The 24,939-nt window shown below is 44.9% G+C and overlaps 1 protein-coding gene across 1 annotated transcript in view; it reads left to right on the forward strand.

Annotated features, from left to right (window-relative positions):
* Nucleotides 1–24,939, forward strand: part of grin2bb (glutamate receptor, ionotropic, N-methyl D-aspartate 2B, genome duplicate b) — a 220,271-nt gene that overhangs the window by 98,394 nt on the left and 96,938 nt on the right. The window contains exons 2-4 of the mRNA XM_060898923.1: nucleotides 2,556–2,699; nucleotides 4,765–5,035; nucleotides 5,208–5,400. Of these exons, the coding sequence (XP_060754906.1) occupies nucleotides 2,556–2,699; nucleotides 4,765–5,035; nucleotides 5,208–5,400 (608 nt within the window). The remainder of the gene's footprint in view (nucleotides 1–2,555; nucleotides 2,700–4,764; nucleotides 5,036–5,207; nucleotides 5,401–24,939) is intronic.

Below are 24,939 nucleotides of genomic sequence, written 5' to 3' on the forward strand. Positions count from 1 at the left end.
TTACATGTCAAAAAACCGAGCTACGATCTCTTTGTTGGGGAGACCATTCCTCGACCACGTGCAACCACGGAAGACCAAGGCGTGACCAACCCTCGGTCAACCGTCGACTGCGTACGACCTGCGGCAACCAAACCACGTTCTGAGATCGCAGCTCGGTCTTCCGGGAAGATTTCTCGGTGAAATGACCCCCTTACATAAGTTAATTTTGAGTAAAGGGTTGTTTTACAAACAGGGTACAAAGTTTGTGTCACAGGGGTCCAAAATTCAAATAAAAAAAAATATATATCAAATCTGTACTTTTGGAAATTAATACACATATGAACATAGGCATGTGTAATAGTTTGTATTATAACAAGATTTTTAAGATATTTTTTTTTTTGGGCTTTTTGCACCTTTATTGGATAGGACAGTGTAGAGACAGGAAATGAGCGGGAGAGAGAGAGACAGGAAGGGATCGGGAAATGACCTCGAGCCGGAATCGAACCCGGGTCGCCCGCATTCAGTGGTATGGCGCCTTAACCACGACGCCCCCTTATTATAACAAGATTAAGTGTAGCTTTAAGCAGGGCTGGGAGAAACAAATGAAGTGATACTCGGAGAGGACATTTTTTTTTTTTGACAATTCAGAATCCACTACTTCCATAGTGCTTTTAAATATAAGGCTGTAAGCTTTGTGTTAGTTGTCTCTAATATTTATGTCCCAATATCTTGACCACATTTTAGGATGGGCGGCACGGTGGTGTAGTGGTTAGCGCTGTTGCCTCACAGCAAGAAGGTCCTGGGTTCGAGCCCCAGGGCCGGCGAGGGCCTTTCTGTGCGGAGTTTGCATGTTCTCCCCGTGTCCGCGTGGGTTTCCTCCGGGTGCTCCGGTTTCCCACACAGTCCAAAGACATGCAGGTTAGGTTAACTGGTGACTCTAAATTGAGCGTAGGTGTGAATGTGAGTGTGAATGGTTGTCTGTGTCTATGTGTCAGCCCTGTGATGACCTGGCGACTTGTCCAGGGTGTACCCCGCCTTTCGCCCGTAGTCAGCTGGGATAGGCTCCAGCTTGCCTGCGACCCTGTAAAAGGATAAAGCGGCTAGAGATAATGAGATGAGAATTTTAGGATGAAAATAATCATTTTAGATATGTTATTTTATATTGAAAAATTAGCTGTCTCGGAGAGGACATTTTTTTGACACAATTACATACTAATTTGATCAAAATAGTCTGAAAACTTACTGGCATTCAACATTAAAACTTAACTATGTTTCCAATGATATGGAACCAAATATGTGTTTTATGGTATAAAGAATGATTTAAGTGCATCCCTTTTGGAGCTACCTGTGGTCAAAAAAGCACTTTTTCTAAACGACACGAGTAATTTTGCTAAATATGACACATATTGCCATACATTCACCAAAAATAACGTTATCACCAAATATTTTTTTTGCATGGTAAATAGAGCAATCACAGGGCTACAATAAACAACCAAGTTTATTTAGTCAAGCCTTTTGATATTGAAGATAATAAGTGTTAAATGTGATTTTTAGCTTGCGTACCCCGATTGTAAAACAACCCATAAGTTAATTTTGAGTAAACAGGATTTGTGTTCTTTCTTCAGGACAAAAAAAATTTTTGCCTGGTAATCCCACATCCCGCAGATAATAGATAAAGATTAAGATAGATAGATAAATAAATAAATATGCCTGAGTGTTCATTTAACTTCCATCTAAACACAAATTCCCACTGCACGGAGATACATTCAACACTATAGGTGTTAGGTTAATGGTGGGGATTTTTTTTGCTGTGCCCCCTACCTCTGTCTGCTGTGTCAGTGTTTTTATCTCATTAAAGCCGAAGCGAGGTAGCGGATGAGTCCATGAGTCCACTTCCCGGGGGTGTGCACTCCAGGGTAGTGAGCTTTGATGTTGATTGGAGCGTTGAGACCTGAGAGACAGACACAGAAAGAATGAATTAGTTCAGCATGCATCATGATCACACACTCATATACGGCTGATTTCATGGACGCGCGCACACACACATACACACACACAACCTAAATTGTCCATTTTTTACTCATGAACACAGTTCACTGGCCAAAATCCAAAACCAATGATGCATAAATACATGAACAAGGCATTGTAATTTGTTGACTTGGATGCAGCTGGGAGTGCGCGCATGCACACACACACGGCGCAACCCACTTTTGTGTATACAAGTCTATTTACAACATATTACATGCACAGAAGCTCTTGTGCTCATACTGACGGCATTTAGACTTGCTGGAACAAAAGCTAAACATTACTTTTGGATATGAAAACGTGCATAGAAAAACAATGAATGCACAATCAAGTGAGGAAATGCATGTGACATGGTATTATATTGGCTCGTGTGTTGTAACGATACAGCATCTCAGTTTTACAGCTGACTTTCTGATCGTGATGTTGTTCCAACATTGATTAGCAATTAGTGCATAATGAATAAGAGGCGTCTCGTATGCAGTCACCTACTGAATGGCTCGTTTCGTATTCATGCATTTGTATTCACATCAGGTCTGTTTTCTGCTCGGCAGGATGACAACTCCATGTTCTTCCAGTTTGGGCCGTCTATAGAGCAGCAGGCGTCCGTCATGCTCAACATCATGGAGGAGTACGATTGGTACATCTTCTCCATCGTCACTACCTACTACCCAGGGTACCAGGACTTCGTCAACAGGGTGAGAAAGATACTCTAAAATGTCTAATTCTTCCCCATTATGAAAAGATAAAATATACATAAAATGTATGTTTATATTTTATACCAAATGTAAAAATTTGGACAAACAGGTTTGGTGTCTGAAGGGAGCTCATGAGACTAACATAAACAATAAGGGAGGTTTAGAGCTTCCAGTTTAACATACAAAGTTAAACAGACTTGAGGCATTGTTATGTATAAAACTTGACAAAAGGACATCATAGAGCTTCAAAAAGTAGCAGCTATGTGGAGCAAGGTTTGTCTTTTAGATTTCCAAAGTCTGAAGGTGAAATATTATGTTAAAACTGAATGTAGTTAATAAATAGAGGATATTACACAGTGGCGCAAAGATATGAAGTTTATTTTCAAGTTTATTTTATAACACAAGAAGATAAACTGGGGCGGCACGGTGGTGTAGTGGTTAGCGCTGTCGCCTCGCAGCAAGAAGGTCCGTGTTCGAGCCCCGTGGCCGGCGAGGGCTTTTCTGTGTGGAGTTTGCATGTTGTCCGCGTGGGTTTCCTCCGGGTGCTCCGGTTTCCCCCACAGTCCAAAGACATGCAGGTTAGGTTAACTGGTGACTCTAAATTGACCGTAGGTGTGAATGTGAGTGTGAATGGTTGTCTGTGTCTATGTGTCAGCCCTGTGATGACCTGGCGACTTGTCCAGGGTGTACCCCGCCTTTCGCCCGTAGTCAGCTGGGATAGGCTCCAGCTTGCCTGCGACCCTGTAGAACAGGATAAAGCGGCTAGAGATAATGAGATGAGATGAGAAGAAGATAAACTTCATATCTTGGCATCACAGTGTAATGTTTATATTATATGAACACACAAAAAATCTGCAAGTTAATCAAAAGAATTTTAATTTTGAACCCGTTTGCCATTTTGACAAGTCAGTGGGAAAACACTGGGAGTGACGTCATCAGATTGAAGTATCGGGAAATATTACACAAACAAGCGACTTTTTCGATGGAATAAAAACATGTTCGATTCCCTTCTAGCGGGTTTCGTTCATTTGGTTTGATAGCATGCAATATTGTTAGCATATCACTTATTCTACGTGTATTACGTCACGCTACCCAATGGAGAATGAGTGTGCAATATTGTTACAATATTGCATGGTTGTCGGGACAACATGACATCACACGTCGGAAATGTAAAACTTCCGCGCTAGCGACCGACTGTGATGATTTGTAAACAAACATGGCCACCAGGTTTGCTTCGTTAAATATGGAAGATTTTGTCTCAGTCTCGATACACTTTAGTCTTGGTCATGACTTGGTCTTGGTTTAGGTGGTCTTGACTACAGCACTACGTATAATAGAAGTAGTTGATTGTGATCGCCATCATATGCATGTAATAACTAATTAATGACAAAAAATTATTAAAATAAAACAAACAGAGCAGGTTAATACTAAAATGTCTGACAACAGTAGTTGACTGATGTCTATAGTATTAAGCAGACAATCAGATAAATAAGTAAACAAACAAACAAATGGAATAAAACAAACAAAAACAAACAACTAAATACAAATCAAGCAAACAAACATACAAATAAATAAATCAAGGAACTTTCTTGCTGTTTATCACTGGCCCCTGTAGGTTCTTGGACCCCGCTTTGAGAAATGAATCACTGGTAATAATAATAATAATAATAATAATAATGTGTTGTAATGTAATAGTAATAATACAGAGCCATTTCCCAAGACTGCTGTATTAGGGCCAAATAAAAAGAAAGTTGTTCATTCGAACAGTCTCATTAAGAATACAGAAATTCTGATCCTTTTAAACAGAAGAAACTCTCTGCTGAGGTTTTACTTTCACTGATCATTGTGTCTCGATGCAGTCTGACTGATGAACAGTCCCACTATTCAAGCAACGTTTCGTGAATGATCCCAATCAAACCTTATTCCCACTGAATCCGGTTCAATCAGTAACTCAGCTTTCTGTCTTTCAGAAACGAATGCTGCATCAATGATAAACATTCTCAAGTATAATTATTTTGTCTCGATGATGTTGATGAAGACATTCTGCCATGTTTATCACCCACAGATCCGGAGTACCATAGAGAATAGCTTTGTGGGTTGGGAACTGGAGGAGGTGTTATTGCTCGATATGTCAGTGGACGATGGTGACTCTAAGATCCAGAACCAGCTGAAGAAGCTCCAGAGCCCCGTTATACTGCTGTACTGCACTAAAGAAGAGGCCACCACCATTTTCGAGGTGGCGCATTCTGTCGGCCTCACCGGATACGGTTACACCTGGATCGTACCAGCACTGGTAGCTGGAGACGCCGACAACGTGCCCAATGTCTTTCCTACAGGTCTAAAAAGATAGTGTTGATAAATTTTGTTGCATTAAAAGATATTAAGGTTTAGATCTAAAAAATGCTGTGTGCTATAAAATGGTAAAATGTTGAATAATGAAAAGCAAGGAAAGGAGACGAAAGCTTTCTGTTTTTCGTTTTTTGTTTTGTTTTTTTTAAACTCTCTCAGGCCTGATTTCGGTGTCCTATGATGAGTGGGACTATGGACTGGAGGCGCGTGTGCGTGATGCCGTAGCAATCATTGCCATGGCAACCTCCACCATGATGCTGGACAGAGGTCCCCACACACTGTTGAAGTCAGGTTGCCACGGTGCACCTGAAAAGAAAGGCCTGAAAGGGGGGAACCCTAATGAAGTTCTGAGGTGAGTCACCCACACACACACACACACACACCCCTACAGTTTTTGGATTTAAAAAGAAAGGCATATTGATGCGCTTGTCCTTTCTTCCTCCTGCCGTGCCTGTTTGGCCTTTTAGCTAGAACTAATACTCAGTATAATGAGTACAGAATGGACACAGTGTTCCTACACACACACAGGCACACACACAAACACACACACGCATGTATATACGTCTCTGGGAAGCACTTAGGTGCACTCAATTTGTCTTAGTCAATTGAAGGAAAGAGATAGAAGGAGAGAGAGATACTAAGGCTGTGATTTACTGAGTGCACTATCAGGAGCAGCTAATTTGCTTGCGCAGAAAATTTAATGGCATCAGAAATCCATTTCCTGTTTATTGGTGTCTTGGAAAATGTTGTTGCTTAACCTGTCAGTCAATTTGCAGGTATATTCAGACCTTCTTAGTAACCTAAGGGCTCGGTCGCCTGCACAAAATAATGGAAAGCATCAATCCTATAGTTTCCAGTTGCATAGTTTTTGGTACTTGTTAAAGATAAAGAAGAGTGTGGCTAGCATTGCTAGGGGTGGCACAACAGGTAGTGTTACTCCCTCACAGCTCCAAGTTTACTGGTTTGATCTTGAGGGGTGGAGCTACACTGTTAGACATCGGGGTAGAGTAGGAGTCCATTTCTGTCCCTCAAGGTACAATCTACATTAATTTACCTCCCTATGGCTCATTATTGGACCTCAAGGTAACTATGTGTACCTTTTTAGGGCCAAAAAGGTACATATATGGTCCCGATCGGCATATCGTAAGTGCTAAAGAAGGCAACTGGACTTGCTTGAAATTCTTGAACACATTTCACCTCTCATCCGAAAGGCTTCTTCAGTTCTGTCTGACTAGTGGGGAGTTTCAGGTATTTATCCTTTAATGGATCAAAAGCAACCCTAGGGAGAGTCATTGAGGTCACATGGGTTGTTGACCCTCTTAGGCTACATCCACACGACAACGGCAACGAGATTTTTTTTTTTAAAATATCGCGTCCACATGGGCAACGGATCAGTAAAATTTCAGGTACATATGGCAATGCAACGCTTGCTGAAAACAATGCAATACACATGCCACACCTCTACGTGCGCTGTAAGACGGTCCCATCGGAGACACCAGAACAATAGAAGAAGTAGACGCATGCGCATAAACCCCTTCTTCTGTAGCATTAGCCACATAAAATTTTGATTATTAATCAGTAGCGTAAAACGAAAGACGCGGAAAGAGGAATGAATGGGGGTAGATGGAAGCCGGTACGCCAACATTCTGATATCCTCCAGAATTCTTTAATGGTCCGGAATAAATTGAATGCTACACGTTGATGGATTACTTTGTTCTTCTACGCCCTTTTTGAGGAATGTATTGTCGGACTTAAACCAACATCTGAAGAGGTGAGATCGCTCCTTTTTTTTCCCCTATTTTTGCTGGCGGGATTGTTTTTGTTTTTGGAAAGTGCACGGGCGGTGCGCGGTTTGGTACTGCTTCCGCAGTGTTTGGACTAAAGACTCTGCCCTAAGGGCTATTCTCTCTCTCTCTCTCTCTCTCTCTCTCTCTCTCTCTCTCTCTCTCACTTTGCACCATTACACAATAAATATTCACAGTGAAAATATTTTGTAAGCGCGTTTCATGAACCAAGTTATAGGATTTGTTGACAACTCGCATCGAGTTCGTTACACTTCTACCCAGTGTGAAGCACTGACAGTCATGTGGTTGTGACGTCATCGTAAACAAATCCGTTCTAGTCATCCAGACGACTTCGCAACGGCGCTGTTGCCAGATTTTTCCACTCTGGAACCCATTCTCAAAAGATTTCGTTTTGGGGCACCCAAAACGCTGGTGCCGTGTGGACGCCAGGCCGAAACGATAAACAATTTTATCAGATTCACCTGAATCCGTTGCCGTGTGGACAGGGCCTTAGTCATACCTCCGATTTCTCACGCTAGAAAAAAATCTAGTTTATCTATCTGATCTAGGCTACCCATTGCATCGCGCCAACCACTTGTGATTGATCAATTACGCCTTACGCATGGCTAAACAGGCAGAGAGGTGTTCCCTTCTGTACACACTCCCCTATGGTAGGTGGCGCATCTAATGATGCTGCACTCGCCGGAAGTTGGATAATTGCCTACCATCAATTTAGAGGAAGAGGAGGGAGAAGAAGGTATCCAAGTTGAAGATGGGTGTCTCAGACAGGTTTGTACATATGCACGCCAATGTGTGGTGTTACTGGTGTAATTATGAACTTATATAAAGTTTCTTAATAGTTTTAGCCTATAAGTGTTGTGAGAATATTTAATGCCATATCGAGAGCTGTGTACTAGGCATGCTAAATCATTATAGGCCTACTGCTGTGCCACAGCCTCTATCTTCCCCAACAAGCAGCACGGGAGAGCACCTCCTTAGCACACGTTTATTAAGGCGCATTTTTAGTTTGTTTACTGTATGTTATCATACTTTATGACTTTATTTGAAGCCATACTGGAAATGTTGTAAAATAAAGCAAGTAAGAGATAATATTACAAATGCAAGAAGAGCCATTAGCCACCATACCTATTGTTTATTTACAGGGTATTTATTTTTAATTATTTATGATGTATGTAATTGCTCAGTTAAAGTAAATAAAGCATGGTCACCTGTAATATCAAAGAACTTGAACTTGTGAATAATTAAAAAAAAAAGACAGAGAACAATATACTGAGGACACAGGGTTTCAAAGAGGGCGAGACAGACAGAGAATGTTTGCCAGATAACAGGCCCTGACGAATGCTCTATTACTAATAAGAAACATAGATAAGAAATAAATTAATAAGAAATATATTAATATAGCTTATTTAAGTATGACCAAAATGTTTAAGCCCAACTTTGTGTGCACATTCCCACCTATGGCCAAGGTTCAGGTTTTGTGTTTCAATACTGTTCAAACTTAATCATTTTAATGTTTCTTGTAGCACATGCACATTTTGCTTACTGTTTAAGCATTTTATTTGTTCTTTTGCTGTTGATATTTTTCCCCATGCCAATCTTCTGCTGAACCCAGTGGTGGGGAAAGCCCTTAAATGCATAATGAATAGTCAGTGAGGGACAATCTTATTTTTTGCAACAGTTATTAAAAACTTAACATTTAGTTTCAATTCAGAAGGTGTTTAGGCTTAGCTGATGAAATATTTTCAAACATGAACTTGCCTTTAAATCTGAAACACAGGTCTATAGGGCTACAGGAACATTGGCAGTCATCTGTAGTTTTCTAGTGTGGGGGCTTTTAAGCCAAAACTTGGTGCTTTTGTTGGCCACAAGCTGAAGGCCTGGCAAGTCAGGGTGTGTAAGAATGTAGGTATGGCACAGCAGGCCACTCCAAAAATCCACCAGAATGCAGGAACATCTACTAAATCCAAAATCTCAACCCCCCCCCCCCCCCCCCCCCCCCAATTGTCCATCTCCAGCTGGACGACCCACAAACAAAACACCAGAATGCAGGGGGACAAGTGAATATCAAACTGAATACAAAATTCCCACTTACTGCATGGTGTGCGGAAAAATTTTGCTGTCGACCCCCCCCCCCCAAAAAAAAATCTCACTCCAAGGAATTTCGAAAAGTTGGCAGCCCTGTCTAAAACCACCTCTTCTGACAAGACAGAAGTGCTGACTTGGAGGAAGAAATCTGACCAGGCAACACAACCTGGCATCCAAGAGAAGTGAATGAAGAACTTATCCGACAGGGAACTCACTCAACCAGAGAAGGGTGTTTTGTCCAAAGGACTAAACTTTGCAGTTTCACCAGAGCAGATATCAGTGGTAGATCTCATCACAGCCACAAAGTCAGCCATCTAGCCAATGACCCACAGATCACCCTAATGACTCTCTAGGTTTCTAATACCATTCACACCCAGCATCCAGTGACCCTAACACCTACAGGATGACTGAGGCCAAGTTTACATTAGACCGTATCTGTCTCGTTTTCTTCGCGGATGCACTGTCCGTTTACATTAAAACACCTGGAAACGCCGGGAAACGGGAATCCGCCAGGGTCCACGTATTCAATCCAGATCGTGTCTGGTCCGGTGCTGTGTAAACATTGAGATACGCAGATACGCTGTGCTGAGCTCTAGCTGGCATCGTCATTGGACAACGTCACTGTGACATCCACCTTCCTGATTCGCTGGCGTTGGTCATGTGACGCGACTGCTGAAAAACGGCGCGGACTTCCGCCTTGTATCACCTTTCATTAAAGAGTATAAAAGTATGAAAATACTGCAAATACTGATGCAAATACTGCCCATTGTGTAGTTATGATTGTCTTTAGGCTTGCCATCCTTCCACTTGCAAGTGGTAAGTGATGCATGCCCGATATGCACTAGGATCACACACACAGCGGCTCAGTCCCGAATCACTGCTCGTGCACTTCACTCGCGCGCTCTGTGAGCTGCTCAGGGCCAGAGTGCGCACCCTCCAGAGGGCACTCGCTGTTCAGGGCGGAGTGATTTGGAGCGCAGGATGCCTGCGGAGCCAAGCTGCTGAGGAGAAATTTCCACATTACACATTTACACATTTCAACTTACGTGCCGTCTAATTAGTCATGTGATTAGCGTGTCCGTGTATTGGCATTGCTGTGTGCACGCAAATTGTGTATTGGCGTTGCTGTGTGCACGCTAATCGTTTTTAAAAACGTTAATCTGATGATCCGCTGATACGGTCTAATGTAAACCCCACCTGAGAGGGCCAATGACCCATGTGACCTCAACGACTCTCCTCAGAGTTGCTTTTGTTCCATTAGAGGATAAATACCTGGAACTCCTCACTAGTCAGAACTGAAGAAGATTTTCGGATGAGAGGTGAAACGTCTTCAAGGATTTCAAGCAAGTCCAGTTGCCTTCTTTAGCACCTACGGTTTACTATGACCTGGATGACTGAAAACCTTCACAGACATGTCCCAAGCAGTATAGAAGAAGAAGAAGAAGAAGAAGAAGAAGCATTTACTAGTCACATGCACACTCAAGCACAGTGAAATTCAACCTCTGTATTTAACCCATCTGAAGCAGTGAACACACGCACACACACCCAGAGCAGTGGGCAGCCACACTACAGTGACCGGGGAGCAGTTAGGGGTTAGGTACCTTGCTCAAGGGCACTTCAGCCCAAGGCTGCCCCATGTTAAAGGACAACTGAAGTGATTTTTAAACTTGTTTTATTTCTTAATTAATGTGTTATTCAATTACGTTTTCGGTTTTAGTAACCTTATATCATGAGTCATATTGACAACTAATTGCAATTAAATATTATACTTATCGGCCTATTCGGTTTTTAGCCATGTTGAATGTAGTTCATTTGGTCCACAGCAGGCGTCACTTATCCGCGCGATCTTCGCGAGACTTGTGCGAGACTTTGAAATGTGAAGTGTCAGCCAGGTGTCAGTGCCGCCATTTTGAAAACTGTTTTCCAAATGAAATATTGCACAAGAACAAGTTTAAATGATGATTACTGCCTTTTTTTTCAAACTTTCCTGATTGCTATCAAAACAAACACAACTTCCAGCTTGATTACATCAGCATTCGAAAGCAGAGGTGGACAAAGTACCCAACTTCATTACTTAAGTGAAAGTACAGATCCCACTGGTCAAATGTTACTCCGATACAAGTGAAAGTTGTCTAGTCAAATGTTTACTTTAACTTAAATATTGAAGTACTTACTTTTAAAAATACTTAAGTATTAAAAGTACATTTTCCATCAACGCATTGTTGTATTATTGCCACAATGCTTACAAAACCTAATGCCATTACCAAAGACAGAAATGTGAATTCACAAAATGAATGCATGCTGTGCCATCATGGTGGTATAACGTTAAGCTAGCTAGTCAGTGAAACGCCACCTGACATGCTAGCAAACTATTTTCAAGCTTGAAATCGTATTGGGTAGGTAACGCTACTAGAAAAGAAAGATTTCTACATTGTTTATTTGGGAAGATTATGCTAAAACATATTTCTGAAAGGACTTCAGATAAGGGGCAGCACGGTGGTGTAGTGGTTAGCGCTGTCGCCTCACAGCAAGAAGGTCCGGGTTCGAGCCCCATGGCCGGCGAGGGCCTTTCTGTGTGGAGTTTGCATGTTCTCCCTGTGTCCACGTGGGTTTCCTCCGGGTGCTCCGGTTTCCCCCACAGTCCAAAGACATGCAGGTTAGGTTAACTGGTGACTCTAAATTGACCGTAGGTGTGAGTGTGAATGGTTGTCTGTGTCTGTGTCAGCCCTGTGATGACCTGGCGACTTGTCCAGGGTGTACCCCGCCTTTCGCCCGTAATCAGCTGGGATAGGCTCCACCTTGCCTGCGACCCTGTAGAACAGGATTAAGTGGCTAGAGATAATGAGATGAGATGAGACTTCAGATAAGTTAATGTTATTCATGTTAGCGTAACTCCGTTTTTACATGCTAACTAACAGTGTCCAAGTTAACTAGCTATGTGTAAATGCTAGCCATGGACAAGGCTATGGCAGCTTGGTGGGAAAATCCATAGAAAGTCATTTGACTAGCCAGACTGCATAGCTTTTGCAAAGTTATCACTAACTCTAAAAGCACAGACAACTTCATTGCAAGCTTTCTCTTGGAATAAAACATTTATATACCTCAAGATACTTCCGCAGGTCGCATGGCAAGTTTTTGTAGGCTGTGATGTGGTTTGTTTTCGGCAAACAAAGCAAACATTTAAAACGAAATGAATCTTTAATCCTTTCAGAAAACTGAAACATGGGTTCTAGGTATAGCCATGAGTGTGTGCATTCCCCAGAAGAACCGCCTCCTTCCATTCTGCCATCAACTGATCATGTTAAATAATGCTGCTGAGAAATCATTGATCTTGATTTTATACAGTCAATGCACGTGACGTGACCCTAGTGATTACTGATAGGCTTTCAGTGTCACCTGCTAAAAAAAACCAACCACGTTTTAGAAAAGAAAAGAAAAAAACTTTCAAAGCCACTTCATAGTAATGAGTAACGAGTACCTTGACAGAAATGTAGTGGAGTAAAAAGTACAATATTTGTCTTTCAAATGTAGTGAAGTTAAAGTCATAAGTTTGCAAAAAAAAATAATACTCAAGTACAGTACAGATACTCAAAAGGTGTACTTAAATATAGTACTCAAGTAAATGTACTTCGTTACTGTCCACCTCTGTTCAAAAGAGGGCGCGTGTATCTTTTGACAATGTTGGCAGATGTTGGTCACTTTGATTTCCTCTGTACGTTTTACTTCCATCCTACGATGTCTCGCACAGGTTTCAATGAATCTCGTTTATGGCCATTGCTTTGACATATGGACTGATATATTACATAGCATATTTCAAACACTCATGACTTGCTATAGCAGTGACAAAATAGCTGTCAGAAATGTATTCCTATATTTAATAAAATGAGATAAATAGAATTTTGATAATAAAAAAATTTGCCTTTAGTTCTCCTTTAACCTAACGTGTACACACACACACAGTATATATATATATATATATATATATATATATATATATATATATATATATATATATATATATATATGCACACACACACACACACGTTATATAAAGAGTACATATAAGTACCTTAGAGTGTATTGCATCAGTGACAAGTCATTGTACCCCTAAAGGTACAATAACGTATTTAATTTTTTTCTCGGTACGGTTTCCATCAAATCCTGTGCTCTGATTGGCTGGCAAGCGGGTCTGTATCCTACAATACAGACCCCAGTTACGGACCCAGGTTACAGACCTCTGGCGACTTGCTCATTCACAACAACAACAAACATAGTAGCAATTTTTGTCAACAATTATTTTTGCATTTCTCAGGAGAATAGCATTGATTTTACATCATGAATAGTGATAACGACAGGCTTCACAGCGAAAGTGAGTTTTACTACCCTGAGGAAGAAGAAATAAAAGAAAACTGTAAGAATCTGAGCAGGTGGGTGGAGCACAGAAGACAGCAGGCCAGAACTGAGTTCTCTCAAACTCTTTATTTTAGCTTTTCAGCTTTCACTTTACATTCTCCCAGTCACACGTATGCACACACACAAGCGTTCTGGTTGGGGAGAGAGCTCCCTTTCTCTGCTCTCTCTCTCCTTTTATAGGGTGCGGTCACTGGGTAAGACACACAAACACAAGTTAACTCGCATCAGGTGCAGTAATTCTGCCACTTACCTTCCCTGACTCCGCCCTCCATTCACAGACCGACGCTTGACCACTCCCCCGCTGCCACATACCCCCACCGCCCAACTCAGGCCGGGGAGCCGCCCGGCCTGCAGCTGACTCCCCCCCGACGAGAGAGGAAATCCGCCACGACCATCTGCGCCCCTGGCCTGTGGACCACCTTGAACTTAAACAGCTGGAGTGCCAGATACCAACGGGTGATCCGCGCGTTGGCATCCTTCATGCGGTGGAGCCACTGGAGGGGCGCATGGTCCGAACAGAGGGTGAAAGGGCATCCCAGCAGGTAGTAGCGGAGGGCGAGGACCGCCCACTTGATGGCAAGGCACTACTTTTCTATGGTGCTGTACCGGCCCTCACGCACTGACAGCTTCCGGCTGATGTACAGCACTGGACGATCCCCCCCCTCCACCTCCTGGGACAGAACAGCCCCCAGCCCTCTGTCCGACGCGTCTGTCTGCAAAACAAAGGGGAGAGAAAAGTCAGGGGAGTGTAACAGTGGCCCCCCACACAGTGCACCCTTTACCTCAGAGAAAGCCCGCTGGCATTGCTCTGTCCACTGGACCGGATCTGGTGCCCCCTTTTTAGTGAGATCAGTCAGCGGGCTGGTGACGTCCGAATAATTAGGTATAAACCTACGATAGTAGCCAGCCAACCCCAGGAACTATCTCACCCCTTTTTTGGTCTTGGGCCTCGGACAGGCTGCAATCGCTGCTGTCTTATTAATTTGGAGATGCACCTGCCCATTGCCCAAGTGGAAGCCCAGATACCGTACTTCCACCCGCCCAATCGCACACTTCTTCGGGTTGGCTGTGAGACCCGCTTGCTTCAGCGACCTAAGGATGGCCCTTAGATGTTGTAGGTGTCACGGCCAGTCATTACTATAAATAATGATGTCATCCAAGTATGCGGCCGCGTAGGCAGTGTGGGGGCGGAGGACCCTATCCATAAGCCGCTGGAACGTAGCGGGCACCCCAAACAGCCCAAAAGGAAGTGTGACAAACTGGTGTAAGCCAAACGGTGTGGAAAAGGCAGTTTTCTCTCAGAATAATGGAGTCAAGGGGATCTGCCAATATCCCTTTGTCAAATCCAGTGTTGAATAAAAACAAGCCGTGCCTAGTCAATCAAGCAACTCGTCAATACGAGGCATTGGGTATGCATTGAATTTAGACACCGCGTTGACTTTTCTATAGTCCACACAGAACTGGACCGACCTGTCAGCCTTGGGAACCAAGACCACCGGGCTGCTCCAGTCACTGTGGGACTCCTCGACAATGCCCATGTCGAGCATGGCCTCGAGTTCTTCCCGAACCACCTTTTTCTTGTGTTCGGGAAGCCGGTAAGGGCGGCTGCGCACTACCACCCCTGGGGGTGTCTCAATGTGGTGTTCTATGAGGCGGGTGCAGCTGGGCAGGGATGAGAACACGTCAGAAAATTCTGTCTGCAACTGGGCAACCTCCGTGAGTTGGGTCAGGGAGAGGTGGTCTCCACAGGGGACCAGAGTGGTAGGCGATGTCAATGTTCCCTTTTGAACCTCCGACCCCAGCTCCTCCTTCTCTGGAACCAATGACACCAATGCCACCGGGGCCTCCCCCTGCTAAACTATGGCAGGCCCCACTCTTCACTAAATGAGTCATTAATTCCCCAAATCCCAGCCAATCAGTCCCCAAAATTATCGAGTGGGTAAGACAAGGATTAACCACTGCCTTTACTCTAAATTTCTCCCCTCAAAATAGAATGTGGACCGACACTAAAGGGTAGTTGTGAACATCCCTGTGCACACACAACACCTTCACCAATTGTGCTCTCCCCAATGCCTCGTCTTGCACCAGGCTTTGGTGGATTGAGGTCTGATTACAGCCAGAGTCCATCAAAGCCTGATACGTATCCCCTTGGATACTCACTGGTATGCGATACGCTCCGGCCTGATCGAGGGCGGTCCCAGGCGCGTCGGGGATCCAGACCACCGCACCCACCTCCATCGCTGAGCACTGATGCTGGAGGTGCCCCAGCTCCCCGCAGCGCCAGCAAATCAGCCCAGGCTCTCTCTCTGCACCGGTGTTCTGGAGCTCACTCACCTGAGGGGGGGGGAGAGACAGACACGGAAGTGGGAAATGGTAGGGCACCGCGGGTGCGGCGGGCTGGCTGGGGTGGAGCCGGCCCCCGTCTCCGTGGTGGGGGAACGGGGTGAGGACGAGGAACAGAAGGGGAGGGAGAGACAGAGAGAGAGGAGAGGGGAGAAGAGGAGACATGCTGTCCTGCCATCAGAACAGACACCAAATGGTCCTCCGCCAGCTCGATGGCCTGATCCAGCGACGCCGGGCGATGGCACTGGACCCACTCCGCTGTTCCTTCGGGAAGTCGGGCAATGAATTGTTCCAGCAGCACCAGGTCGATGATTCCCTTGGCATCGCGGTTGTCGGCCCTCAGCCACCGCCGGCAGGCATCCCAGAGTTGCTGGCCAAACGCGAACGGCCAGCCGACCTCCTCTAGGCGCAGTGCATGGAAGCGCTGCTGTTGTTGCTCCGGGGTGCACCCCACACGCTGGAGGACAGCCCCACGGAGGTCGGCGTAGACCAGCTGGCTGTCGGCGGGGAGCTGTAGCGCGGCCAGCTGCGCCTCGCCCGTTAGCAGGGGGAGAAGACGCACCGTGCCCTGTTCCACCGGCCAGCCCCACGCCTCTGCTGCCTGCTCAAAGAGAGCGAGGAAGGCCTTGGGGTCGTCGTGCGGGCCCATCTTTGTTAGGGTGAGGTGGGGAGGGTCCACGGCAGTGGAGGTGGTGGATCCCGCTGATGCGAGTAGGTGTCGGAACGCCTGGCGATCTTTCTGCTGCGCCAGCACCAGGGCCTCGAACCTTTGCTCCTGCTTCTTCCGGAGGGCGACCAGCACCTGGTGCTGGCTCTGTTGGGCCGTGGCGAGGGCATGGATCAGGTCCTTGAAAGAGGAGGACTCCATGGGGCTGTTCTCCTCTGCGCTCCGTTCCCAGGTTTCGGCACCACTGTAAGAATCTGAGCAGGTGGGTGGAGCACAGAAGCATGGCAGGCCAGAACTGAGTTCTCTCAAACTGTTTATTTTAGCTTTTCAGCTTTCACTTTACACTCTCCCAGTCACATGCATGCACACACACAAGCGTTCTGGTTGGGGAGAGAGCTCCCTTTCTCTGCTCTCTCTCTCCTTTTATAGGGCGCGGTCACTGGGGAAGACACACAAACACAGGTTAACTCACATCAGGTGCAGTGATTCTGCCACTTACCTTCCCTGACTCCGCCCTCCATTCACAGACCAACGCTTGACCATGCCCCCGCTGCCACAAAAACATTTCAGGAGAAAGCTAAAAACCTCTAACTGTTGCTAACGCCAAGAAAAACATGGCTGAATCCTGAATAACTCAATTTTGTATAAATAGGGGACTACATAGGCGGCAAAATGTAGTTTTTTTTTCCTGCCATGGAAGTGCACTTGTATACCGAGTAGGAAGCCATTTGCATTACAGCCATGAATGAGGATTCAAAATAGCATTAATTTTACAGCATGGATAGCGGTAACAACAGTGTTCACAGCGAAAGTGAGTTTTACTACCCTGAGGAAGAAGAATTAAAAGAGAACATTTCAGGAGAAAGCTAAAAACTGTTGCTAATGCCGAGCAAAAACATGGCTGAATCCTGAATGACTCAATTTTTTATAAATAGGGGACTACATAGGCGGCAACATGTAGTTTTTTTCCTGCCATGGAAGTGCACTTGTATACTGAGGAGGAAGCAATTTGCATTACAGCCGTGAATGAGGATTCAAAATGGCGGCTCGGCTCGGTTTTCCCTTTCAGACGCTCTCGTTTTCTGTTAGAATTTGGTAAAGAAAAAAAAATATTATTTACCAGCTTAAGGTCAGTCTGTATGGTGAAATACCGTGACCTCGGCCTTGAATGCTGACCTCGGCCCAGTAGGCCTCGGTCAGTACTTTCAAGACCTTGGTCACGGTATTTCACGATACAGACCTCCCAGCTGGTAAATAACATATATGTATTTTCTGAGAATGGATGTCAGGTCAGGTAATCACCTGCTACTGGTAAGCTGTAGCCCAGTACTATCCTGTCTCAGCCCCAGCTATCGACACCTAGCCCCACTGCCTTGTGGGTGGCCTGGAAAAGCCAAAGGCTAAGGGAGTCAACCCTGACAGAAAAACCGGAGTGGTGCCCCGAAGGCGGTTGTTTGGCATAGTTGCCTGCTTCCGGCAGCGCTTGCATCCTGCTACGTCCCCAGCCGTCTTGACTCTGTCTTGCCACTGGATCCGGCGTACCAAGACGAGAGAGTGAGGCTGATTCAGCGCATGTCTCCCTCACTTTAATCCAATTCACGCACAAGTCAAGACTTCATATGTTTTCACATCCTCCAAGTCCTACGGCGATAGACGAGTGGCGAAGCGACAGGTGTGGACTCACTGGCAGTCATAGTCACAAATCTACACGTTAGGCGGCTCAGGCCATAGGGTCGCTTTCCAGCGAATGAGACAGCACTGGAATTCGGCAGCCACCTGAGCGACGAAGCAGCCCTCTTTAGGACAGCACTGCTTCCCCCCTAGCCTGGGGAAGGGGCTAGAAAAGGTGCCCCAAAAATTGCCTGTCTCACCTCTCCCTGGCCAGTATGCCGTGGCTGGCGGGGGTCCCATACCAGCGGTAAGAAGACAAAGAAGAGAACCAAAACACCTATGGTGACAGCTGTCACCCTGGGCGCATGGAATATCTGAACCCTTCTTGATTGTGCCGGTGCAAACAGACCAGAGAGACGAACCGCCCTCATTGCCAGTGAGCTTGCTCGCTATAATGTGCACATCGCGGCCCTCAGTGAGACACGTCTAGCTGAGGAAGGAGAACTGACAGAGGAGTCTGCTGGCTACACTTTCTTCTGGATCGGACGAAGTCAGAACGAACGACGAGAGGCAGGAGTTGGCTTTGCCATCCAGTCCAACCTGCTCCAGAAGCTGGCTGCTCGCCCAAAAGGGATCAATGACCGGCTGATGACAGCCCGCCTCCCCCTTCCGAAGAAGAAATTTGCCACACTGATAAGCGCCTATGCCCCCACTATGACAAATCCTGACGAGGTGAAAGAGAGATTCTACGAAGATCTGAAGGATGCCATTGCAGCAGTGCCGCGGACTGATAAGCTCATCATCCTTGGTGACTTCAATGCCCGAGTTGGGAAACACCACACAGCTTGGGAGGGAGTACTGGGGCGCCACGGTATTGGCAAATGCAACAGCAATGGCCTACTCCTGCTTGAGACGTGCGCCGCGAATGATCTCCTTATAACCAACACGGTCTTTCGCCTGCCTAACCGCAACAAGACGTCCTGGATGCACCCTCGCTCCAAGCACTGGCATTTACTTGACTACGTCATTATCAGACAACAGGACAGGCAGGACGTCAGAGTCACGAAGACCATGTGCGGCACGGAATGCTGGACAGACCACCGCTTGCTAATCTCCAAGTTGAACCTCCGCATTACTCAACCTAGGAGGCCTCAAGGCATCAAAGTACCAAAACATCTGAACGTCACGAAGCTCAAGAACGACTCGGTGAAACAACAGCTCGTTGATGTGCTGCAAGAGAAGTTACCACCCCCCAATGTCGGCCCCAACGCCGACGTGGAAGCTGAATGGGCCAGCCTCCGCGACTCTCTCTATGATGCAGCCTCTAATGTCTTAGGCCAATCAGTCCACAAACACCGGGACTGGTTCGATGAAAACAACACTCGCATCCAGTCACTTCTCAAAGAGAAGCGGAAACTCCAGCGCGCACTCCTTGATGATCCAACATCTGTCTCTAAAAGGGATGCCTTTCGCACAGCCAAAAACACAGTTCAGACTGAGCTCCGGCGCATGCAAGAGGACTGGTACAGTCAACAAGCCGATTCTATCCAGGCATTCGCCGACAAAAAAGATATGAAGAACTTCTATAGTGCCCTCAAGACCGTCTACGGTCCAACCTCATCCAGCTCGCCCCCTCTCCTCAGCGCAGACGGAAACACACTGATCTCGGACAAGGAGAAAATTCTTGAGCGTTGAGCGGAACACTTCGAAAATGTCCTTAACCGCCCCTCGAACATCAACGAAGAAGCCATTGAACGACTGCCTCAGATTCCAATTGATGAGTCACTGGCTGATCCACCAACTGTAGAAGAAGTCACAAATGCCATTAAGCGCCTCTCCAGCGGCAAGGCACCTGGTGCTGACTCTATCCCTGCAGAAATCTATGCCTGTGGCTGTCCCAAACTGACGCAGAGCCTCACTAGTCTGTTTAACACCATGTGGACTCAGGAAAAACTGCCGCAGGAGCACAAAGACGCCTCTATCATCCACCAGTACAAGTGCAAAGGGGATAGAAAATTGTGCGATAATCACTGTGGCATCTCCTTGCTTGTCATTGCGGGGAAAATCCTGGCCAGGATCATGCTCAATCACCTCAACACACATCTGGAACATGGCTTACTTCCAGAAAGCCAGTGCGGTTTCCGTGAAGGCCGCGGTACCACCGACATGATCTTTGCAGCCCAACAACTCCAGGAAAAATGTCAGGAACAGAACGTTGGACTTTATTCTACCTTTGTGGACCTAATGAAAGCCTTTGACACTGTCTGCCATGAGGGTCTATGGAAGATCATGGCCAAGTTTGGCTGTCCAGCTAAGTTCATTGCGATGGTTCGGCAATTCCATGACGGCATGAACGCAAGGGTACGAGATGATGGTGAATACTCGCAGCCCTTTCCCGTCTCCAATGGCGTGAAACAGGGCTGCATGTTAGCTCCTACTCTCTTTAGCATGGTGTTCTCCGCAATGCTATCTGACGCCTTCAGAGATGGTGATATTGGTATTGGCTTCCATTTCCGCACTGATGGCAACCTATTCAACCTCCGTAGACTGCAGGCAAAGACTAAAGTACATCATGACACAGCCCGTGATTTCTTGTTTGCTGATGACTGCGCACTGAATGCCAGTACCCATCACGACATGCAGCAGAGCGTGAATCTCTTCTCCAAAGCCTGTGATGACTTTGGTCTCACAATATCCACCAAGAAGACTGAAGTCCTTTACCAACCAGCACCAGGCTCACCCTACACCGAACCAAACATCAAAGTCAATGGCGAGAGATTAGCAGTCTCAGAAAAGTTTGTCTACCTTGGAAGCACTCTCTCACGCTCAGCTAACATTGATGAAGAGGTGGCCTACAGAATAGCTAGAGCAAGCACAGCGTTTGGCCGCTTGAAGCAGAATGTGTGGGAGCGTCGTGGGCTCAGCCTGGAAACTAAGCTCAAAGTGTACCGAGCAGTTGTGTTACCATCTTTGCTCTATGCATGTGAGACATGGACCGTCTACAGCCGACATGCCAAACAGCTCAATGCTTTCCACCTGAGGTGTCTAAGAGCATTGCTCCGCGTCAAGTGGCAGGACAAAGTGCCCGATACCGAAGTTCTTAAGCGTGCTGAGTCTGAGAGCATCCATGCCATCCTCCTACGCTCTCAGCTCCGTTGGGCTGGTCATGTCCGTCGCATGGACGACAGTCGCCTCCCGAAAAGACTGCTATATGGCGAATTGTCAACAGGCAAGCGCTCACTGGGGCGTCCAAAGATGCGTTACAAAGACACCCTGAAAGTAGCCCTCAAACACTGCTTGATCCCGAATTCTTCGTGGGAAAGGTGTGCTGAGAACCGGTCTGCGTGGCGTTCGCTTGTCAGCTCGGGAGTAACAGCCTTCGAAAACAAACGCATCCACGACAAAGAGCAGAGCCGCATGAGGAGGAAAGAGAGACAAAGCGCTACCTGTCAACCTGGCCAGACACCAAGGATTCCCTGCCCTCATTGCGACAGACATTTCTCAGCCAAGATTGGTCTCATCAGCCATCTTCGTACCCATCCCAACCCCCAGTGATCAGAAGTCTTGGTCCTATTCGAATACGAATGACGAACATCATTTTCTGAGAGTGTAGAAGCATAACTAAAGACACAAATATTTGCAAAAATGAATTAAAAAAAACCCCAAACACAAAAAAATTGGTTGGTTCATTGGTGTGCCAATTGTGCTCAGAAGCAACATTGTGCTATTTGTTGTTGTTGTTGATTTGTTTTTGTCAACGTGTTGAAATTAAAATCATTTTAATTTGTCACGGTTTGCCTTTTTGTAATGTCGTTATCGTTGACAAAATGGAAAAACAACCATCATCACTCAGGCTTTTTGTAAATAATTTAGTTTCAATTATTGCCACTAATCTCTCTTTGACAGCTGATTAACCAGACCGACAATCCGACAAAGGAACGATTTTAATCCAGACCCTCCTTCCATGTTAACTTTAATAGCATTGTTACACACTGAATTGATGATGCAACCCATTTCATTGTCGTCCTTCATGTGGAAAATGAATTTGTACTACAACCTTAAGGTCCATTGGCTGCTATTTGGGATGATTCTCGTTTTCTTCAGTGGGAAGACGCTGTATTTAGTAACCGACTGAGGTGATTTCAGGACCCTGAGAGGTAAAATGGGTGTCATATAAGAAAGAGTATTAGAGTTCAGCCAACAGGATTGTGATGTACTGAATTGGTTGAATTGAATGCAGAGTTGCAGCACCCAGCTGTCATGTTAATGCTGAGGCGGGGAACATTGTGAGGAGAGCACGCAAAAAGAAAATGAGCTAAATCAAAAAGACCTAGGCGAGATGAACTTTAGGATAGCCAGCATGCTGGAAGAAATCGTTGCTATAATAGAGTGACAGCATTCACACAAAAGAAGCATTTCATTTCATTCAGGGATTCGACAGGAGCCGCTATTCTTTTCATTACTGTTACATGGTCTATTGTTCTGTAGCATGCACAGCACTTCAGGGGGTTCAAATGACTACTGCAGGTCGCCTATTGCTCCTTTTGAAATGGCATGGCAGGAGGAGTCACGCATGTGAATATATCTGACCTGTGAATCTGAATGAGTTCATCTTCCACTCGTATCAGGCAGCTGCTAACTCTTCTAACAATGGATTTCTACGCACTTGGTGATTAATCTGGTGATTAGTGTCCATTATGATGAGAGTCAGTGTCTTTACATATCCACACTGAGGCCTGGATTTGACCTAGTATAAAAAATGAGTACATGATGAGGAAGAAATATCCATAAATATAACTCCTGCAGCTTGTCCTTTTAATGATGCACTCATAGGGATTCACAAGGGCTTGTACAGTCAGCTATCGTGATAAAAATGAACCAGATTTCTTACAGATATTTACCCAGACTCCATTTTCATATCTGATTGTCAACACATTTATGGAAAGAAACAATTTTTAGCTGCTTTAGGCATGGAGTAAAACAGAATACTGTGCAAAAAAAAAAATCTGCTGAAAAAAATTTGACAAATAGTTACACTGACTGGCCACTTTATTAGGTACACCCACACACCTGCTGTTCTGTTTTATGCAGTTCTCTAATCAGCCAATCCCTTGACAGCAGCACAATGCATAAAATCATGCAGATACAAATCAAGAGCTTCAGTTAATATTCACTTCAAACATCAGAATGGGAAAAATTGTAATCTCAAAGTGTGAATTTCTTTCACTGTGGCATGGGTGTTAATTTGAGCCAGATGGACTGGTTTGAGTATTTCAGAAACTGTTGATCTCCTGGGGTTTTCACACACAACAGTCTGTAGAGTTTACATGGAATGGTGCGGAAAACAAAAAAACATTGAATGAGTGACAGTTCTGTGGGTGGAAACAAACGCCTTGCTGATAAGAGAGGTCAGAGGAAAATGGGCAGATTGGTTCAAAGTGCCAGGAAGGATATAGTAACTCATAGCAACTCTTTACAACTGTGGTGAGCAGAAAAGCATCTCAGCATGCAACAGCAGAAGACCACATTGGGTTCCACTCCTGCCAGCCAAGAACAGGAATCTTAGAATCAAGAACAAGTTCCTATTAAAGTGGACAATGAGTATATAAATGCAATGTGACTGACACTTGATAAACAGAACAGATAAACACACTTGAATCTTAATCCTTTCAGATTCAGTTTTTAATCATTCATCTCAAAGCATATTACTTCCTATGAACTATTCAACAATAAATTTAATAAAATGTTATCATATGACCCATATGGACCCGTGTGCATGATCTTTATAAAACCACTGGGAAAAGTCACGTGACTGGACAGATATGGATTTTTGAATCCAGTCCAGAAAAAGCCGTGTGCGGCCCTGGACCCATTTCCCTTGCTTCCACCATTTTCGTTTTGCTCTGAATTGATACTTTGAAAAATGAGCGACATGACTGAGCACAGTGAAAGTGAATTTTATTATCTAGATGATTTGTCAGACACAGACCTAATTGAACAAGCTGAAATTGTCGAAGAAAATGAAAAAAGTAATTTTGAGAAAAGAAATTCACTTGTTTAAACAAGGATAACAACAAGAAAACACTGTAAAAAAAAAAAAAAACTAAGTACGACATGAATGTTTTAAAAAGATTTCTTAGGAAACCGTCATAACACTCATCCCCTCTAAGGAGCTAGACAGCTTGCTATGTAGTTTCTATATAAAAGCAAAGAAAAAAGGAAATTTAGACTACGAACCTGACACTTTGTCTTCCTTTTCACAAAGTATTCGATACGGTCAATCAAATAAAAATTGGTTCATTTTTCGCACACCATTGTTCACTGTTTTCCACTGTGTATGTTAGTTAAAAAGGTCATATGATAAAATGCTTATTGACCGAGTTAGGTCAGGCTGGACAGGAAAATATTTGGTTCGAGGTCATGCCGTATTGATTGAGTGCAGCGAGCCCTCACACTCAGTCAATAATTACATATTATTTAACTGATACAGTGGATATAAAAAGTATACACACCGCATTAAAATGATAAGTTTTTCTGATGTAAAAAAATGAGACCATGATAAATAATTTCAAAACTTTTCCTAGCTTTAATGTGACCTATAACCTGTACAATTCAATTGAAAAACAAACAAATCTGTTAGGGGGAAAAACACACCTGCCATCAATTAAAATGACTCTGATTAACCCCAAATAAAGTTCAGACATTTACTCAGTTGCATCCTCCAGCAAAAGCCAGGATTCACAGAGAGCTTACAAAGCGTCAAAGGGATCTCACTGTTGAAAGGTATCAGTCAGGAGAAGGGTACAAAAACATTTCCACAGCATTAGATATACCATGGAGCACAGTGAAGACAATCATCAAGAAGTGGAGAACATATGGGACAACAGTGACATTACCGAGAACTGGACGTCCCTCCAAAACTGATGAAAAGACAAGACAAAAACTGGTCAGGGAGGCTGCCAAGAGG

Source organism: Neoarius graeffei, chromosome 18, assembly GCF_027579695.1.
Source record: "Neoarius graeffei isolate fNeoGra1 chromosome 18, fNeoGra1.pri, whole genome shotgun sequence".
Lineage (NCBI taxonomy): Eukaryota > Metazoa > Chordata > Actinopteri > Siluriformes > Ariidae > Neoarius > Neoarius graeffei.